At 41.8% G+C, this 14,980-nt stretch overlaps 1 protein-coding gene across 1 annotated transcript in view; it reads left to right on the forward strand.

Annotated features, from left to right (window-relative positions):
* The window catches only part of PRDM10 (PR/SET domain 10), a 100,875-nt gene that overhangs the window by 71,017 nt on the left and 14,878 nt on the right, over positions 1-14,980 (forward strand). Inside the window, exons 12-17 of the mRNA XM_060605238.3 lie at positions 3,773-4,120; positions 5,568-5,723; positions 11,479-11,658; positions 12,581-12,691; positions 13,648-13,848; positions 14,525-14,668. Of these exons, the coding sequence (XP_060461221.1) occupies positions 3,773-4,120; positions 5,568-5,723; positions 11,479-11,658; positions 12,581-12,691; positions 13,648-13,848; positions 14,525-14,668 (1,140 nt within the window). The remainder of the gene's footprint in view (positions 1-3,772; positions 4,121-5,567; positions 5,724-11,478; positions 11,659-12,580; positions 12,692-13,647; positions 13,849-14,524; positions 14,669-14,980) is intronic.

The following is a 14,980-nucleotide window of genomic DNA, read 5'->3' on the forward strand; positions in this document are numbered from 1 at the left end:
CAGAGAAAAGTTAAAAGTAAATTAATTAATTAAAAAGCCAACAAACAGGGCCCCTGGGTGGCTCAGTTGGTTAAGCATCTGACTTTTGATTTCAGCTCAGGTCTTGAACTCAGGGTTGTCAGTCCAAACCCCAAGTTGGGCTCCATGCTGCATGTAGAGCCTACTTAAAAAAGTCAACAGGGGCGCCTGGGTGGCTCAGTTGGTTGAGCGTCTGACTTTGGCTCAGGTCATGATCTCGCAGTTTGTGAATTTGAGCCCCACATTGGGCTCTGTGCTGACAGCTTGGAGCCTGGAGCCTGGTTCAGATTCCGTGTCCCCCTCTCTCTCTACCCTACTCCCACTCCCACTCTGTCTCTCTGTCTCAAAAATAAAAATAAAACTTAAAAAAAAGTCAACAGGATTTATTTCTTTTTAGTGTCAAGATCAAAATAATATGCAAATTGATCAATTAAATTAAGTTTCCTTTAGCTATTAATATCAAACTTGAGAATCATTATAGGTATTTGTCTATAAAGAATGTTGTCTCAGAATTCATTAAAAATTTTTTTAATTAAAAATTAAAAAAAAATGTTTATTTACTTATTTTTGAGAGAGAGAGTGAGTGAGTGCAGGGGAGTGGCAGAAGGAGAGGGAGAGAGAATCCCAAGCAGGTTCTGCACTCTCAGTGTGACCCAGCACAGAGCTCAAACTCAAGAACCATGGGATCAGGACCTGAGCCAAAATCAAGAGTTGGATGCTTAAACGACTGGGACACTCAGGTGCCCTTTAATTTTTAAATGATCTTATTTTATTTTTTAATTTGAGAGAGAGAGAGAGAGAGAGAGAGAGAGAACACTCGTGAACAGGGGAAAAGCAGAGGGAGAGCGAGGGAGAGAGGGAGAATCTTAAGCAGGCTCCATGCTCAGTGTAGAGCTGGATGTGGGGCTCGATCCCACAACCCTGGGATCATGACCTGAACTGAAATCAAGAGTTGGACGCTCAACCACCTGAGCCACTCAGGTGCACCTAAGAACTCATTTCATTGTGGGTTGAATCCCTTATCACAGGTTTTACCAACCATAACATTGTGGTACCATTGAGGATCTTATATACCAAATAGTATGGCATGGTTGGCTGATGGCAACTCAGGGATCTGAAGATCCATAATGGATCCATCTGTGCTGCTTCTGCCACTTTTCGTGGTTTGCTCTAGAAATATGTGCCAGCACAGCTCTGAACTACAGAGGATACAAGTGGCCTGGAAGTGGGTTGGGGTGGGGACAGTTTTCAGCACTTTCACTGCCCCGTGCTGTGTGGATTACATGAGGATCATTAGATCAGAGAAATACGGTCTTCAGGGCTTCATGGGGATTAGAAAGATGACAAGAACAAGGTTTGTGGACAGAACTAAGAATGAGGAGCCCGGTGGCTGGTCAGTGATCAAGTGTCTGAGGACACTCCTGCTAATCAGGAATGGCAGAAGACTTATTAGCATAATAGTCCAAAACAAAATCGAGTTCTGAATTTGGTGCCCAAAAAGGAATGGAATCCCTAGTGGGACCAAGATCAGTGGTACATTGTGTCTGCCCTTGGAAACCTTATCAAACTTGGATAAAGGAAAACTGATTCTTACCTGCCAAAAGCACTCTAAATCTTGAATGTCTGAACCTCAGGACAGTATTTGTTTATTTGCAATATTTCCATTAAGTTTTAGAAGTAGCCAGAATAGTGTAAGCTTTTATGTAAAATAAGTATTTGTTCAGGCAGAGTAAAAAGATTAGGTAACTGCTGAACCGTATAACAGTGCAAGAAAGCTCTGTGGCTGACGTGAAAAAGGGCTACTGTTTAAGATCTCTGCAGATACTATAAAAGAGACCTTGAAAAAATTCATCTTGATTTTCATATGGAATACATTTCATTAATTCTGAAACTTTTATTGAACACTTCCTATGAGCTAAGCTATATGTCAAGGGATTTGGATACAAAGGAGAATAAAATATGATGCAGTCTGGAAGCAACCTCAGTCAACTTGGGAAGACAACAGAATTTCTAAATACCTACTTGAGATAAATGAGTAGGTAAAATGTCTCTCCCAGCCCTGTGAGAGACCCCTGAAGAGGAAGTTTTCTGTCACATAGTAACTGTGTTCAGAATTTCCACTAACTAAAACATAATTATTTTGCTTTTCCCCGAATGATTATTTCACTTTAAATTCAGTTTAGACATTGCTTCTTGTAAGTAATTTGAAAGTAAGGGGTTAAGCATGGTTCCTTGTACTTTTTTCATCGCACAAATAATGCGTTAAGGTCTCCTTTAACCCTTCAATTACTATTCCCTCATAGTTTCATAAGCATACCCACTCACAGATATATTTTTTTGAAGGATTATTTTTCCTTCTCCTAGCTCTCTAGAGCATTCTCTCTGGCCTTTTGAGGAACTAATGAATGAGTCTTCATTATAGTATAACTAAAATACTGATTCAGAATTCTCTGTGTGAAAGATGATTCTGTTGATCTGCTCTCAGTAGAGCATGAGCTGTTTTTCCAGCCGTAGTGATGAATTTGCATTGAATATCCATCCATAGTCTGCCACTAGGATTCCCTGTAACAATTGCATGAATTTACAAGATAGCTAATCAACATTAGAAGTGCGATCTGTGACTGAAAAAAAAAAAATTGGCTGGTCTAGACAGAGAACAAAGTGATAAGCTTAACTTTCTTAGCATGGCCTTCTAACCAGTGGAACTAACTAGCTACACTGAGAACTTGTCTTCTGCAATTTCTAAGTAGGAAGTGGTCAAATACACATATTCCATTTATGATGGGTGTTCATGTATCTTGTGTCATGAATAAACATGTTCATATAAATCTGTATCTTTCATTTCTCTCTCAAGTTTCTTTTCTTAAATTGAAATATAATTCACATACCATAAAATTCACCCTTTTATAGTGGCTTGTAGAATATTCCCAAAGTTGTACAACCATCACCATCATAATTCCAGAATATTTCCCTCACCCTCAAAGAAACCCTGTATCCATTGCCTCCTTCCCTGCCCCTGGCAAGTACTGCCCTTCAGTCCTTTTTATATCTTTTATTTCCTCCTAAACATTTTAATCAAGCTTCTAATTATTTTTCTCAAGAGCTTCAGCAAGTAACATTTGGCTGACTTGCTCCAACCTCATTAATGCGTGTGTGACTTATCCCACATCATTTCTAATAAATCTTCTATTATTCTACTCCATTCGGGGATTTATTTTTTTATACAAATCCTTGATTGGGAATTATTTTTTGGGTCTTACTTAAATTCTTTCACCCCCTCCCCCCAACATCCATAAATATTGTGAGACATAAAAGAAATTTGTCTTTTCAGCATTTGGGGCTTGCTTTGTTTTTAATGTCTTCACCAGAAAAATCTTCTTTCTTTAAAAAAAAATTTTTTTTTTAATTTTTGAGAGAAAGAGAGAGAGAAAGAGAGACAGAGAAGCAGACAAAGAGGGAGAGAGAGAATCCTCAGCAGACTCCATGCTGTTAGCATAGAGCCTGATGAACCCTGAACCTGAGATCTCGATCCCATGAACCCTGAGATCATGACCTGAGCTGAAATCAAGAGTCTGACGCTTAACTGACTGAGCCACCCAGGCGCCCCTGAAAGACTTCTTTCAACTGTGTGTCCCAGAGTTGAATTTCTATGGAAAGTCTGACTGCAGAGATCATCCTACTTGTCTATAAAGGTGTGAGCTGCTTCTGCACTTGATTTCCTCACTAAATAATCGTATTTGTGTGTGTCTTTCAGAATGCAGCTCTTCAGCATCTGTTTATCCGGAAGTCCTTCCGGCCTTTTAAGTGTTTGCAATGTGGGAAGGCCTTCCGTGAAAAGGACAAACTGGACCAACATTTGCGCTTCCACGGGCGGGAGGGGAACTGCCCGCTGACCTGTGATCTCTGTAACAAGGGCTTCATCAGCAGTGCGTCCTTGGAGAGCCACATGAAGCTCCATTCAGATCAGAAGACTTATTCTTGCATTTTTTGCCCAGAATCCTTTGACCGCCTTGATTTGTTGAAGGATCATGTGGCCATTCATATCAATGATGGCTGCTTCACCTGCCCAACCTGTAAGAAACGATTCCCAGATTTTATCCAGGTGAGTGTCTACTCCTGAGATTCCTGTACACTTTCTTCTTTGGTAAGAGACACTTCGATGTTTGGGAAATTGAGACTGCCTGCCGCCTGCATTTTCATCCCTTCTTTGAACTTTACGGTTGAGAACGGTATTTCTTCAATCAAGCTGCTTTTGATAAACAAAAGATTATTATGACCCTCAATTGTCCAAATCAGACATTGGCATTTAAACATTTAAGTTTTATTACAAGTAACAAATACCCAGATCTGATTATAATTTTTACAAAGTCTTTCTTAATCTTTGCCAGTACCCTCTACTCATAAAATATAGAGAGCCTGTGGAAGACATACTCCCATTTCCTGGCCTGGAAACATTTTCTCTCTACTACTGTGGTATCCTGTCTTGCTTTACTAAGGTCATGCATTTTGGAAGGAAACAAAGAGAAAGTTGGTATATAATATACTTTTGTGTCAAGCACTGACCTCCTTCCTTGGACTATAGTCTGGAGCAAAATAGGTGAGGATAAATTCCAGAATATTCATGATTTCATTTGGACTTCAAGTGATGATATGCTAGTTCTATGCTAGTCAATGAGTAATTAAATATAAATATCTAATGAAAAATATTCTCTTTTAAAAAAAATTACCCAAATAAAAGATCATAGTTTTATTAGTGTTGGGACTCTTGGTAATTTTATCACTTCACACAAGCAATTAGCAAGTGGCTTAAGGCAGAATCTAATGGCAAAAGAGACTCAAAAACAACGAAGCAAAATGTCTTACAGAAATACCTTGATATGACTACTTAGCTCTCATTCACAACTCTCATTCATTGGATATTTATGGCTAAGAGAGTTCAGAGGTCATATTCCTTTATTTAAGTTATCGAAAAGTATAGGGAATAAGTCTCAGTTAAGGAGAAATGATGCTGGTGATTGTATTTTTCTCATAAATGCATAATATATTTTATGTCATCCAATTCATGTCTTTATTCTTCAGAACGTGATTTAATAGAAAGATGTAAAAGGACCAATTACTAAAAGGGGCTAAATTGCTTCTGTACATGTTGGAGGCAGGAAAAAATGAGAAAGAATTATTTCTTTATCTTTCTGCAGATAATTTTTAGCAAGATTCATTTAAATCCAAAGGAACTCTGCTTTTAATCTTAAAGAGAGAGAAGGAAAAATGGGTCTTATGTGATCGGGGCTTTGACTAAGCAAGTACTCTTTCTTCCTCTTCTTCAAATTCAGGTTAAGATTTGTAAGGCTTTCTGGCTACTTGTTCTGTTTCTTTGTGACAGGGATACTATGTGTGATTGAGACCAATTATCAATCACATCTGATTGGATTACACCGCCAGGTTGATGAAAATCCATGGTAATGCATTTGGCTCCCTCTAGTGTTGATAAGCCACCTTTTGCCATTTCATTTGGTGCTTGAGTCCTCTGACTCTTTCGTGTTTTCTGCCAGGTGAAAAAGCACGTGCGAAGCTTCCACTCGGAAAAGATCTACCAGTGTACAGAGTGCGACAAGGCCTTCTGTCGTCCTGACAAACTGCGTCTCCACATGCTCCGACATTCGGACCGCAAAGATTTCCTGTGTTCCACATGTGGAAAGCAATTCAAGGTATGTAAGCAGGGAACAGCCTAAGGTAGTTCTCATGCTGCTGAAATTATGTCAAGCTAAGGCCTGTTCATTTCATCAGTTAATCACCTACTTACAAAGAACTGAACTTGAAATGCATTTTATGTCTCATGTTTGACTTAGTTATTATTATAAAATTAAGGAAAAAAACTCACCTTAATTTCTCCAAATAATTAATTCAAATTGCTGAATAGAGTAATACCACATCTCCTTAAAAGATCTAAATGCATAATGAACAGAACTAAGTTGCTATTGAGGAATTCCTAAGAGAACAATACATTTACTTACCAAATCAAGAGATTTTTATTGAGCACTTATGAAGTATTAGAGCCTGGTAATTGAGCCCTGAAAGTCGTAGGACTCTCATCTAAGGGAGGTGGGAAATCTGTAGAACACTGAATGGCTTAGACAACTTTAGGGGAATGGTAATGACTCCAAGGATTAAAATAAGACATAATCGGGGTGCCTGGGTAGCTTAGTTGGTTGAGTGTCCGACTCTTGATTTTGACTCAGGTCATGATCCCAGGGTTGTGGGATCGAGCCCTGCATTGGGCTTTGCACTAAGCAAGCTTGCTTGGGATTCTCTTTCTCCTCTCCCTTTCCCTCTGCCCCTCCCCCATTTGCTCACTTGCTCTCAAATAAATAAACATTAAAAATTTTTTTAAAAATAAAATGAGACATAATAAGTGTCAGTTACCTGCCTGGAATTTAGAAGAAGCAAAGGAAAAACCTACAGGAGAATCAGATAAGAATTAAACAAGTAAATGTGGAAATAATAAAGTGTTCTTCGTTGGGAAATCAGATGGTTTGCATTCAATAGAGAAACTCCAGTAATATGGTTGTATGTCATGCTGTCATAGAAATGAAAAGAATCAGAAGTGGATGCAGGAAGGAAAAACTAATTTGAAAAAGTTGTATTACATAGAATGTGTAGACATTAAAGAGAAATAGGGAGTAATTTTCAGAGTTTAAGTTGATGTATTGTGGAATATAATCCTGATAGCTTTCAGTATACAGTAGCATGGTTTAGAACTAATGTGAAAGGTGTAAATGGGCCTAGTATTTTTTGTTGTTGTTTCTGAATCAAAAAACAACACCAACAGTATATGTAAAAGGAAGGATCCCTGTCTTATGATGTTAACCGGTTGGCCATCCATCCATCCTATCCATTCCATATTTTTTCATAATCTCTTTTGTGCCAGATGTTATTTTCACACCATGCAGGTAAAACACCTTGCTACTTTCATGTTCTCCTTTACCTTCACCCAGTGTATTACACAGGGTTCAATCAGAGAAGCAAACCCACTAGAGTTGTGCAGTAAAGGATTTTCTTATGGGAATAAGAACTTCATTATAGAAGAAGAGAAGTAAGAGTCTGGCAGGAAAAGTTGGAGGATCAGAGAAGAGTCACTAAGGCACCCTTCTGAAGCCCTGGTCTGTGTAGATAATGGGAATTTACCTGGGAGTCTGGGAACCCAGGCACCTGCACCAGGCTCAGGAAAGAGAGCTGGTGCTGTCCATGGGAGGCTGGTGCTGCCTGTGTTAGTGAACGCGGACTGGCCAGCGGCACCTGCTCCCAGGAAGAGGGCTGGTGGCCTAGTGGGAGACAACAAGGGTGAGTGAGGCTGTCCTGCATCTGACCCACAGCCTCATGGCCGCTGCTTCATTTCCACCTTGCAGTCTGGCGCGAGCCTCTTTCTTAGCTAAGACTAACTGGGAACCACACTGGGAAGGGGATCCGTGTAAATGTAGTTAGTTCCCTTTAGTCAGATTGACACATTATAAAAGCACAATGTACCTACAACCCATTTTTCAGACTATAGTGAGTTATTTTTCTAGAGAACAAATCTGATGCCATGTCCCTTCAGAAAAACCCTTTAATTTTAATTAATGTTCTTAAAGTTTATTTATTTATTTTGGGAGAGAGAAATTGAGAGTATGCCCGAGTGGGCAAGGAGCAGAGAGAGAGTGAGAGAGAGAGAGAGAGAGAGAGAGAGAGAAAGAGAGAATCCCAAGCAGGCTCCATGCTGTCAGCACAGAGCCTGACACGGGGCTTGATTCCACAAACCATGAGATCATGACCTGAGCCAAAATCAAGAGTTTGACACTTAACCAACTGAGCCACCTGGGTGCCCCAAAACCCTTTAATTTTAATAGCCACCTAGATAGATTCCTAAGTGCTTATCACTTAAAAGTCACCACAAGGCACCTGGATGGTTCAGTCAGTGGGGTACGCAACTCTTGATCTCAGGGTTATGTGTTCAAGCCCCATGTTGGGTATAAAGTTTACTTAATTTAAAAAAGTCACCACAAGATTTGGCTCCCATAACAGAATATACAGAGTTGTCAAATCACTAAATTGTACACTTGAAACTAATGTAACCTTGTGTGTCATTTAAACTCTAGTGTTTTTTTCGGGCGCCTGGGTGGCTTAGTTGATTGAATGTCCGGCTTCAGCTCAGGTGATGGTCTCACAGTTTGTGAGTTCCAGCCCTGCATTGGGTTCTCTGCTGTCAGCACGGAGCCTGCTTCAGATCCTCTGTCTCCCACTCTCTCTGCCCCTCCCCCCACCAATGAATTACAATAAAAAAATAATAAACTCTAGTGGTTTTTTTTTTACATGTTTATTTATTTTGAGGGAGAGAGAGAGGGAGAGAGAGAGAGAGAGTGTGTGTGTGTGTGTGTGTGTGTGTGTGTGTGTGTGCTCGTGTGCAAGCAGCAGGGTGGGGGGCAGACAGAGAGGAGGAGAGAGAATCCCAAGCAGAGCCTGATGCAGGGATCGATTCCATGAACTGTGAGATCATGACCTGAGCCGAAATCAAAAAGTTGTCCACTTAACTGACTGAGCCACCCAAGCACCCCTACCCTCTGGTTAAAAACAGAATCTGGCTCCCAGTTACCTCTGCATTTCCCCCTTCCACTTTGTACTCTGTTCTACTGAACTGTGTGCTTTGCTTAAGTGTGGCATGCTGCCTCTCCTGGAGGCTTTGCATCTGCTCTCCTTTACACCCCACCCCTGCTTGAAATATACTTTCCGACTCTCTCATCATTCCACCCAGCTGATGGCACTTCGTAGAGGTGTTTCTTGCTGCCCTCCCCTCCACTGGCTGAAGTGCTTCTGCTTCTCCTGTGTGTTCCCCTAGGACCCTTTACTTATAACCTTGTCATAGCACTTATACTGAGTTGTAATTGTCCTACTACACGCTCCATGAGGGCAACACGTGTAAAGACAAGGCAGGACCTTCTGGCTTTTAGGAGCTCTCAGGGTTTTTCTTTCTTTCTTTCTTTCTTTCTTTCTTTCTTTTTTTTAAATTTTTTTTAATGTTTATTTATTATTGAGAGAGAGAGATACAGAACATGAGCAGGGGAGGGGCAGAGAGAGGGGGAGACAGAGAATCTGAAGCAGGCTCCATTCTCTGAGCTGTCAGCACAGAGCCCAATGTGGGGCTTGAACTCACAAACTGTGAGATCATGACCTGAGCTGAAGTCAGTCGCTTAACCAACTGAGCCACCCAGGCGCCCCGGTTTTTTTCTTTTCTTATAAAATTTTTTTTAATGGTTATTTGTTTTTGAGAAGGTGCAGGTGGGGGAGGGGCAGAGAGAGGGGTACAGAGGATCCAAAGCGGGCTCTGCGCTGACAGCAGAGGGCTTGATGCAGGGGCTTGAACCCACAAACCATGAGATCATGTCCTGAGCTGAAAATTGGACACGTAACTGACTGAGCCACCCAGACGCCTCAGGAACTCTCAGTTTAAAGAGAAGATTAGAGGGACACCTGGATGGCTTAGTCTGAGGAGCGTGTGACTCTTGATCTCAGAGTCTTGATTCGAGCCCCGTGTCAGATAGAGAGATTACTTAAATAAATAGCACTTAAAAAAATTATTACTGCTACTGTAATAAAGAAAAGAATAAAATGCCATGAGGATGAACTCTGACTCCAGGTGTAGGAGAGACTTCATAAATAAGGTGACTCTTGAATTCATGAAAGGGTGGGGAAGAGTTAGCCTGCTAGAGAAAGGGACAGGAGGAGGAGGGAGGGAGAGAGGGATAAAGACACCCCAGAGGCATTTTAAAGCTGGGCTGAACTAAGGCACAGGCAGTGGGCACGGAGAAGAGGGCCCCTATTCAAAACAAACGTCTGAGGGAGAATTGGTAGGACTTTGTGTCTGGATGAAAGGCTGATGGTTAGACAACGAGGGCTTGGGATTTGTAGCTTGGGAGGCTAGGTGTTTGGGAAAGTTGGTGATCCGGCAGCAAGATTTAGGCAGGAGGAGAGAGTAGGGGTGTAATGGATTGGTGTTAGGGCTGTTAGGATGGAAAAGCCTTGCTGAGATTTGTCCTTCGGCAAACATGTCTGTCTCTGCATGCAGAGCACAGAGAAGTACTATTAGTAGGCTTTTGGACTTAGGCAGTGATTCAGTAAAAATAAATTGGCTTGTTTAAAGGGAATAGGTGGGGGAAATTGGTGAATATAGAAACGTAACAGAAGTCTGAGGCGGTGACTTTGATCACTGTATCTAAAGAGACTAAAGATAAATACTGTTATTTAGGGCGGGGTTTGTAATCAAGACTTTACTGCAAATAAGGAGACTCTCAAATTCTCTCCTGGGCTTTCCAGGAATTAGGTGGGTGGCAGTAGGAGGAAAGAGCAGCTGGGTGTCGTGCAGAAGGGAGAGGTAGGTGAGGGGTGCCGAGCTTTGGAAATCTGAATTCAGCGTGGTTCCTGATACGTGGTGGGCACTCAAGAAATACTTGTTAAATGCACTGAAAAATGCAGTGGTTAAATAAAAGTCCCTATACGGAAACGTGGGGAGGACTGTTCTGGTGAGCAGGATCAAAATCTTTATAAGACCAGGGCGCCTGGGTGGCTCAGTCGGTTGGATGTCCAGCCTTGACTCAGGTCATGATCTTGTGGTTCGTGGGTTCGAGCTCCATGTCGGGCTCTGTGCTGACAGCTCGGAGCCTGGAGGGAGACACAGATTCTGCGTCTCCCTCTCTCTCTGCCCTGTCCCTGCTTGCACTCTGTCTCTGTCTGTCTCTCAAAAATAAATAAACATTAAAAAAAAAAAAAAACCTTTGTAAGACCAGTAACAGTTTAATCATATGTGTAAGAGAAGAGAGCCATGCTGGATAAGGGAGCTGGCATTTGTTTGAATTCGTTTTTACTTGGGATGGGCTCTGCCTGATTTTCTCTCTACGGACTCATATCAACCTGTATCACTAGATGAGGTCATCAAACTAAGATCTGTGACCTAGACCGTAATGCTCCATCCACAGTGGGCCATGGAATTGTTTACTTGAACCTCTAAATCCACAAAATGAGAAATTCTTAAATTTATGTGGGATTTAGAAGAATATCATAACATTTGCTAAAATGTGTGGGAATTGAGCATTCATGTGGCTTTGTAGATCTAGTATTACTTATCATCCATTATCAATTTACCTTGTGGTTTGTAATACCAAACCTACTCCATTATCCTTTGATCTCTTCCACATACACGTGAAGTCCTTCTTCTCAGAGACCAAGGCTCAGTGGGACACACTTACTTGCTAGTGGACAGAGTAATCCCCGGTCATTTTTCATGTCCTTGTACCCTCCAGCACCCTAGCAACTCAGGTGCATCATGGCAGGTTGTGCTTACTAGGAACTTGTATTGCTTTTTTTAATCCTTTCATTGAAAGCTTTTCTACCCCTGCTCCCCACTCCCCTGCCTTTTCAAAACTTCCCTCTAAATAGCGAAAAGACAAACTACGGGAACATATGCAGAGGATGCATAATCCTGAGAGAGAGGCCAAGAAAGCCGACCGCATCAGCCGCTCCAAGACGTTCAAGCCTCGTATCACGTCCACGGACTACGACAGCTTCACGTTCAAGTGCCGCCTGTGTATGATGGGCTTCCGGAGACGGGGCATGCTGGTCAGTGCCAAACGGCTTCCAGACCCACCTATTTCTGTTTATGGGGCTGGCTTCTGTGCAGTATCCTGTACGAGATTGGTCAGTAGGTTCTGTCCGTGGTTTGGGGAGAAGCCGGAAGTGCGTAATGCCCAATAGGGTTCTCTCCTTTCCAGGCCCCCCTGCCCTCCTTTGCCGCAGCTCATTTCTGGTGACCTCTTGGGAGAGGTCTTTTTTTGTCACTTTTCATTACTAGTTTTCTTTGCCTTCACCCTTCTCAATCTCTGCTCTTATACTTTATTTCCCTCTTCTCTTTTGTGTTCCTGAACATATTTTCTGGTGAGGTCTTTCCTTGTCTCCAACTGCTCCCTTTTCCAGATGTGATACGACACTAAAAGGAAACTGCCCCTCAAAGCTGGGTATGTGAACCCAGGTTAGCAGACACCTTAGGGTAGCCAGTTCACTGCCCTCAATTCATTTGGACCTCATTACGGTTTTGGCAGAATATATTTCTGCTGGCAGCTAGAGGCATAGGGCATTATTTACAACTTAGAACCTGAGTTTGCATCTCATTCAGTGTCCTCAGTAAGGCTAGGGCACTAAACAATGAAAGACAGGTTTGCATCAGGAGAATTCAACAACGAAATTCGTGCCAGCGTAATTTTCAATTTTCCATCAGCGGGTCTTCCAGTCAGAGTGTTAATGGAATCTGCAGTGACCCAATTCCCCTTCAGTAATTTGCTGAATTACTGTTAGCTCCCGTCAACGGTGACTGTTAAGGCTTGGTGTCAGATGGGCCTGGCAGTGCTGGTTCTGGCCACATGCCCTATTGTTTTGGGGCACTGCTTCAGAGAATGCCAACTTCCAGCAGTCTAGACCAGGGGCGTTTGGTTAGTGTCTGTCTGTAATGGCTCTCTTTTTCTCATTTGCTTCTTCCCCTCTTTAGGTAAATCACTTATCAAAGAGGCACCCAGACATGAAGATAGAAGAGGTGCCAGAGTTAACTCTGCCCATCATAAAACCCAACCGCGATTACTTTTGTCAGTATTGTGATAAGGTAAAAGACAACGTGTCTCTCTGGGAGCCCTGTGCAGAGCCCATGTGTCTGCATGTATAAATACATACTCGGATCTTGCAGTTACTCTTAACAGATGGTTCCCTGTCTCTCGGTAGTTTTCCATTCAGATGAGAAAGGGCTAGAAGCGCAGCCTCATTTTAAGCCAATTTTTTTTTTTTTTTTCTGAAGCATTAGTTGACTTTGTGTTTAACACTTTTCCTTCATTCTGTGATTTTTGTTATAAAGGTAGAGGCTTACCAGGAGCTTAGTATATGAATTAATTTCAAATTCCTAAGCTCCAAAGTGAAGATGTTCATCATCCTCCTTGTAAAATATACAGGTTTTGGATTTCTAGAAGATTGAGTAGGATGTAGAGAAGTTTTGCAACGGAAGACTCTTTGTACTATTTCATTCTTACTTTTGTGCAGTTACAGAAAGACAGAATATACACGTATTGTTCCATTGCAATATTGTTCCCTTATACAATGTAGTTGTGTCAGCTTAAAACTGGGAAGCTTTCTAAAGTGTAGATTCATCATTTCAGGTACTAGTCGCTATTAGACTTGCCATTTTGGAGGATTCTTTGGCATCTAGTACTAGTAAACATATGGGAGCTTTTGCAGAAAGGCAAAATGGGATGAATGGGCCTTTGAAACAATCCTTTTTCTGTGATTATGTAACCACCTCTTAAACTTTAGGGTAAAGCGTATTTTTATTATTGCTATCTTAGATATATAAATTCCAAGAAGATACTTAGCATATCTATATTATGTTCTTATTTTATTTATTTAGGTTATATCCTTATTATCCTTTAATAAATCTGTTAATATATTTTATTTTGGGCTACATGAATGCTTTTTCTCATTTCTCATACCTAACAGTGGAACCGTTAGTTTGCTTTAAGTAAGAAAGTGGAACCGCATACCGCTTTCATGGTGGAGCATTTGAATTTGCAGGTTTATAAAAGTGCCAGCAAGCGAAAAGCCCATATTCTGAAGAACCATCCAGGGGCTGAGCTCCCACCAAGCATTCGCAAACTCCGTCCAGCTGGCCCTGGAGAACCAGACCCCATGCTGAGCACCCACACCCAACTCACTGGCACGATCGCCACCCCTCCCGTCTGCTGCCCTCACTGCTCCAAACAGTACAGCAGCAAGGTATGGGGAAAGGCTTTGACTGCATCTGAATCAAGGTCATTATTCAAGGAATCTCTTAAGAGAAGGTGGTGATTCACTTGCTCTGAATTGATGGGGCACTAACGGAGTTGTTTTCCTAGGTCAGATGGCTAAGGAGCTGCTTCCTGAGAATAGGGACCGCAAGTCCAAAATGAGAAGAGAATAGTGGAATTTCCCCAGTTAATGCATCTCATACATAGGCTGAGCACTCGATTGGTTTCCTCTTCCCTTGGTCTGCGGAGGGTCTCATATTTGAATATTCTATGATCATAGTTTATGAGTTCAGGCTTACAGGAACACTACATAGGAACTTATGTGATAGATCTTGAAAAGGGGTCATTCTTGGTTGGGGGGAGGTTGTGATTGATTGCTGTACGTATTGGTGGATTAGGGGATGCTATGAGGTATTCTGACCTTGCTTGACATTGTGGGGGTCACATGAATCTTCAATTTCTTTTCAGCCTCTTTCTTTTTCTCTTTCATACTGTTGTGCTGCTTTGGGAGGAACAGGCGTGGCGTCAGCATCACTCTATTTTTTTTTTGTTGTTGTTGTTTTAAGGCATTAAAGACCTTAGGAATCTTTGGAGGGTTTACATTTGAGAAGGGTGGAAAACAACAAATTCTAGTAATTATTCTTGGTTTTGCCATAATTTTTCAGACCAAGATGGTACAACACATTCGAAAGAAGCATCCAGAGTATGCCCAGCTCCCTAACACCTTACATACACCACTGACAACAGCCGTGATCAGTGCTACCCCAGCTGTGTTAACCACAGACAGTGCCACTGGAGAGACCGTGGTGGTAAGTGTGTGACCGAGGAGGGCACCTCACCTCCTTCAGTGCCTATCACAGCTTCCATTACCACAGCTTGTGTTTATCTTGCTATTTAATTGGCTGCAAATGTAGCCCATTTTCCTTCAGTTTTCTGCACAGGGCATTATGCTTATGGTTGGTTGGTCTCCTAGTCGATGCTTTCCAAAGCTCTCTGTACAAGGGGTAGCAAGAAATATTCAGTGCTGCTCCTCTGTGGCGAGAGGGTAACTCCATTGGGCCTGACACAGAGAGATAGATACAGATATATAGGTAATCTTCCAGCATCTTCTCACCTTTGGA

This window comes from Panthera onca, chromosome D1 (genome assembly GCF_046562875.1).
Source record: "Panthera onca isolate mPanOnc1 chromosome D1, mPanOnc1 haplotype 2, whole genome shotgun sequence".
Classification (NCBI taxonomy): Eukaryota; Metazoa; Chordata; class Mammalia; order Carnivora; family Felidae; genus Panthera; species Panthera onca.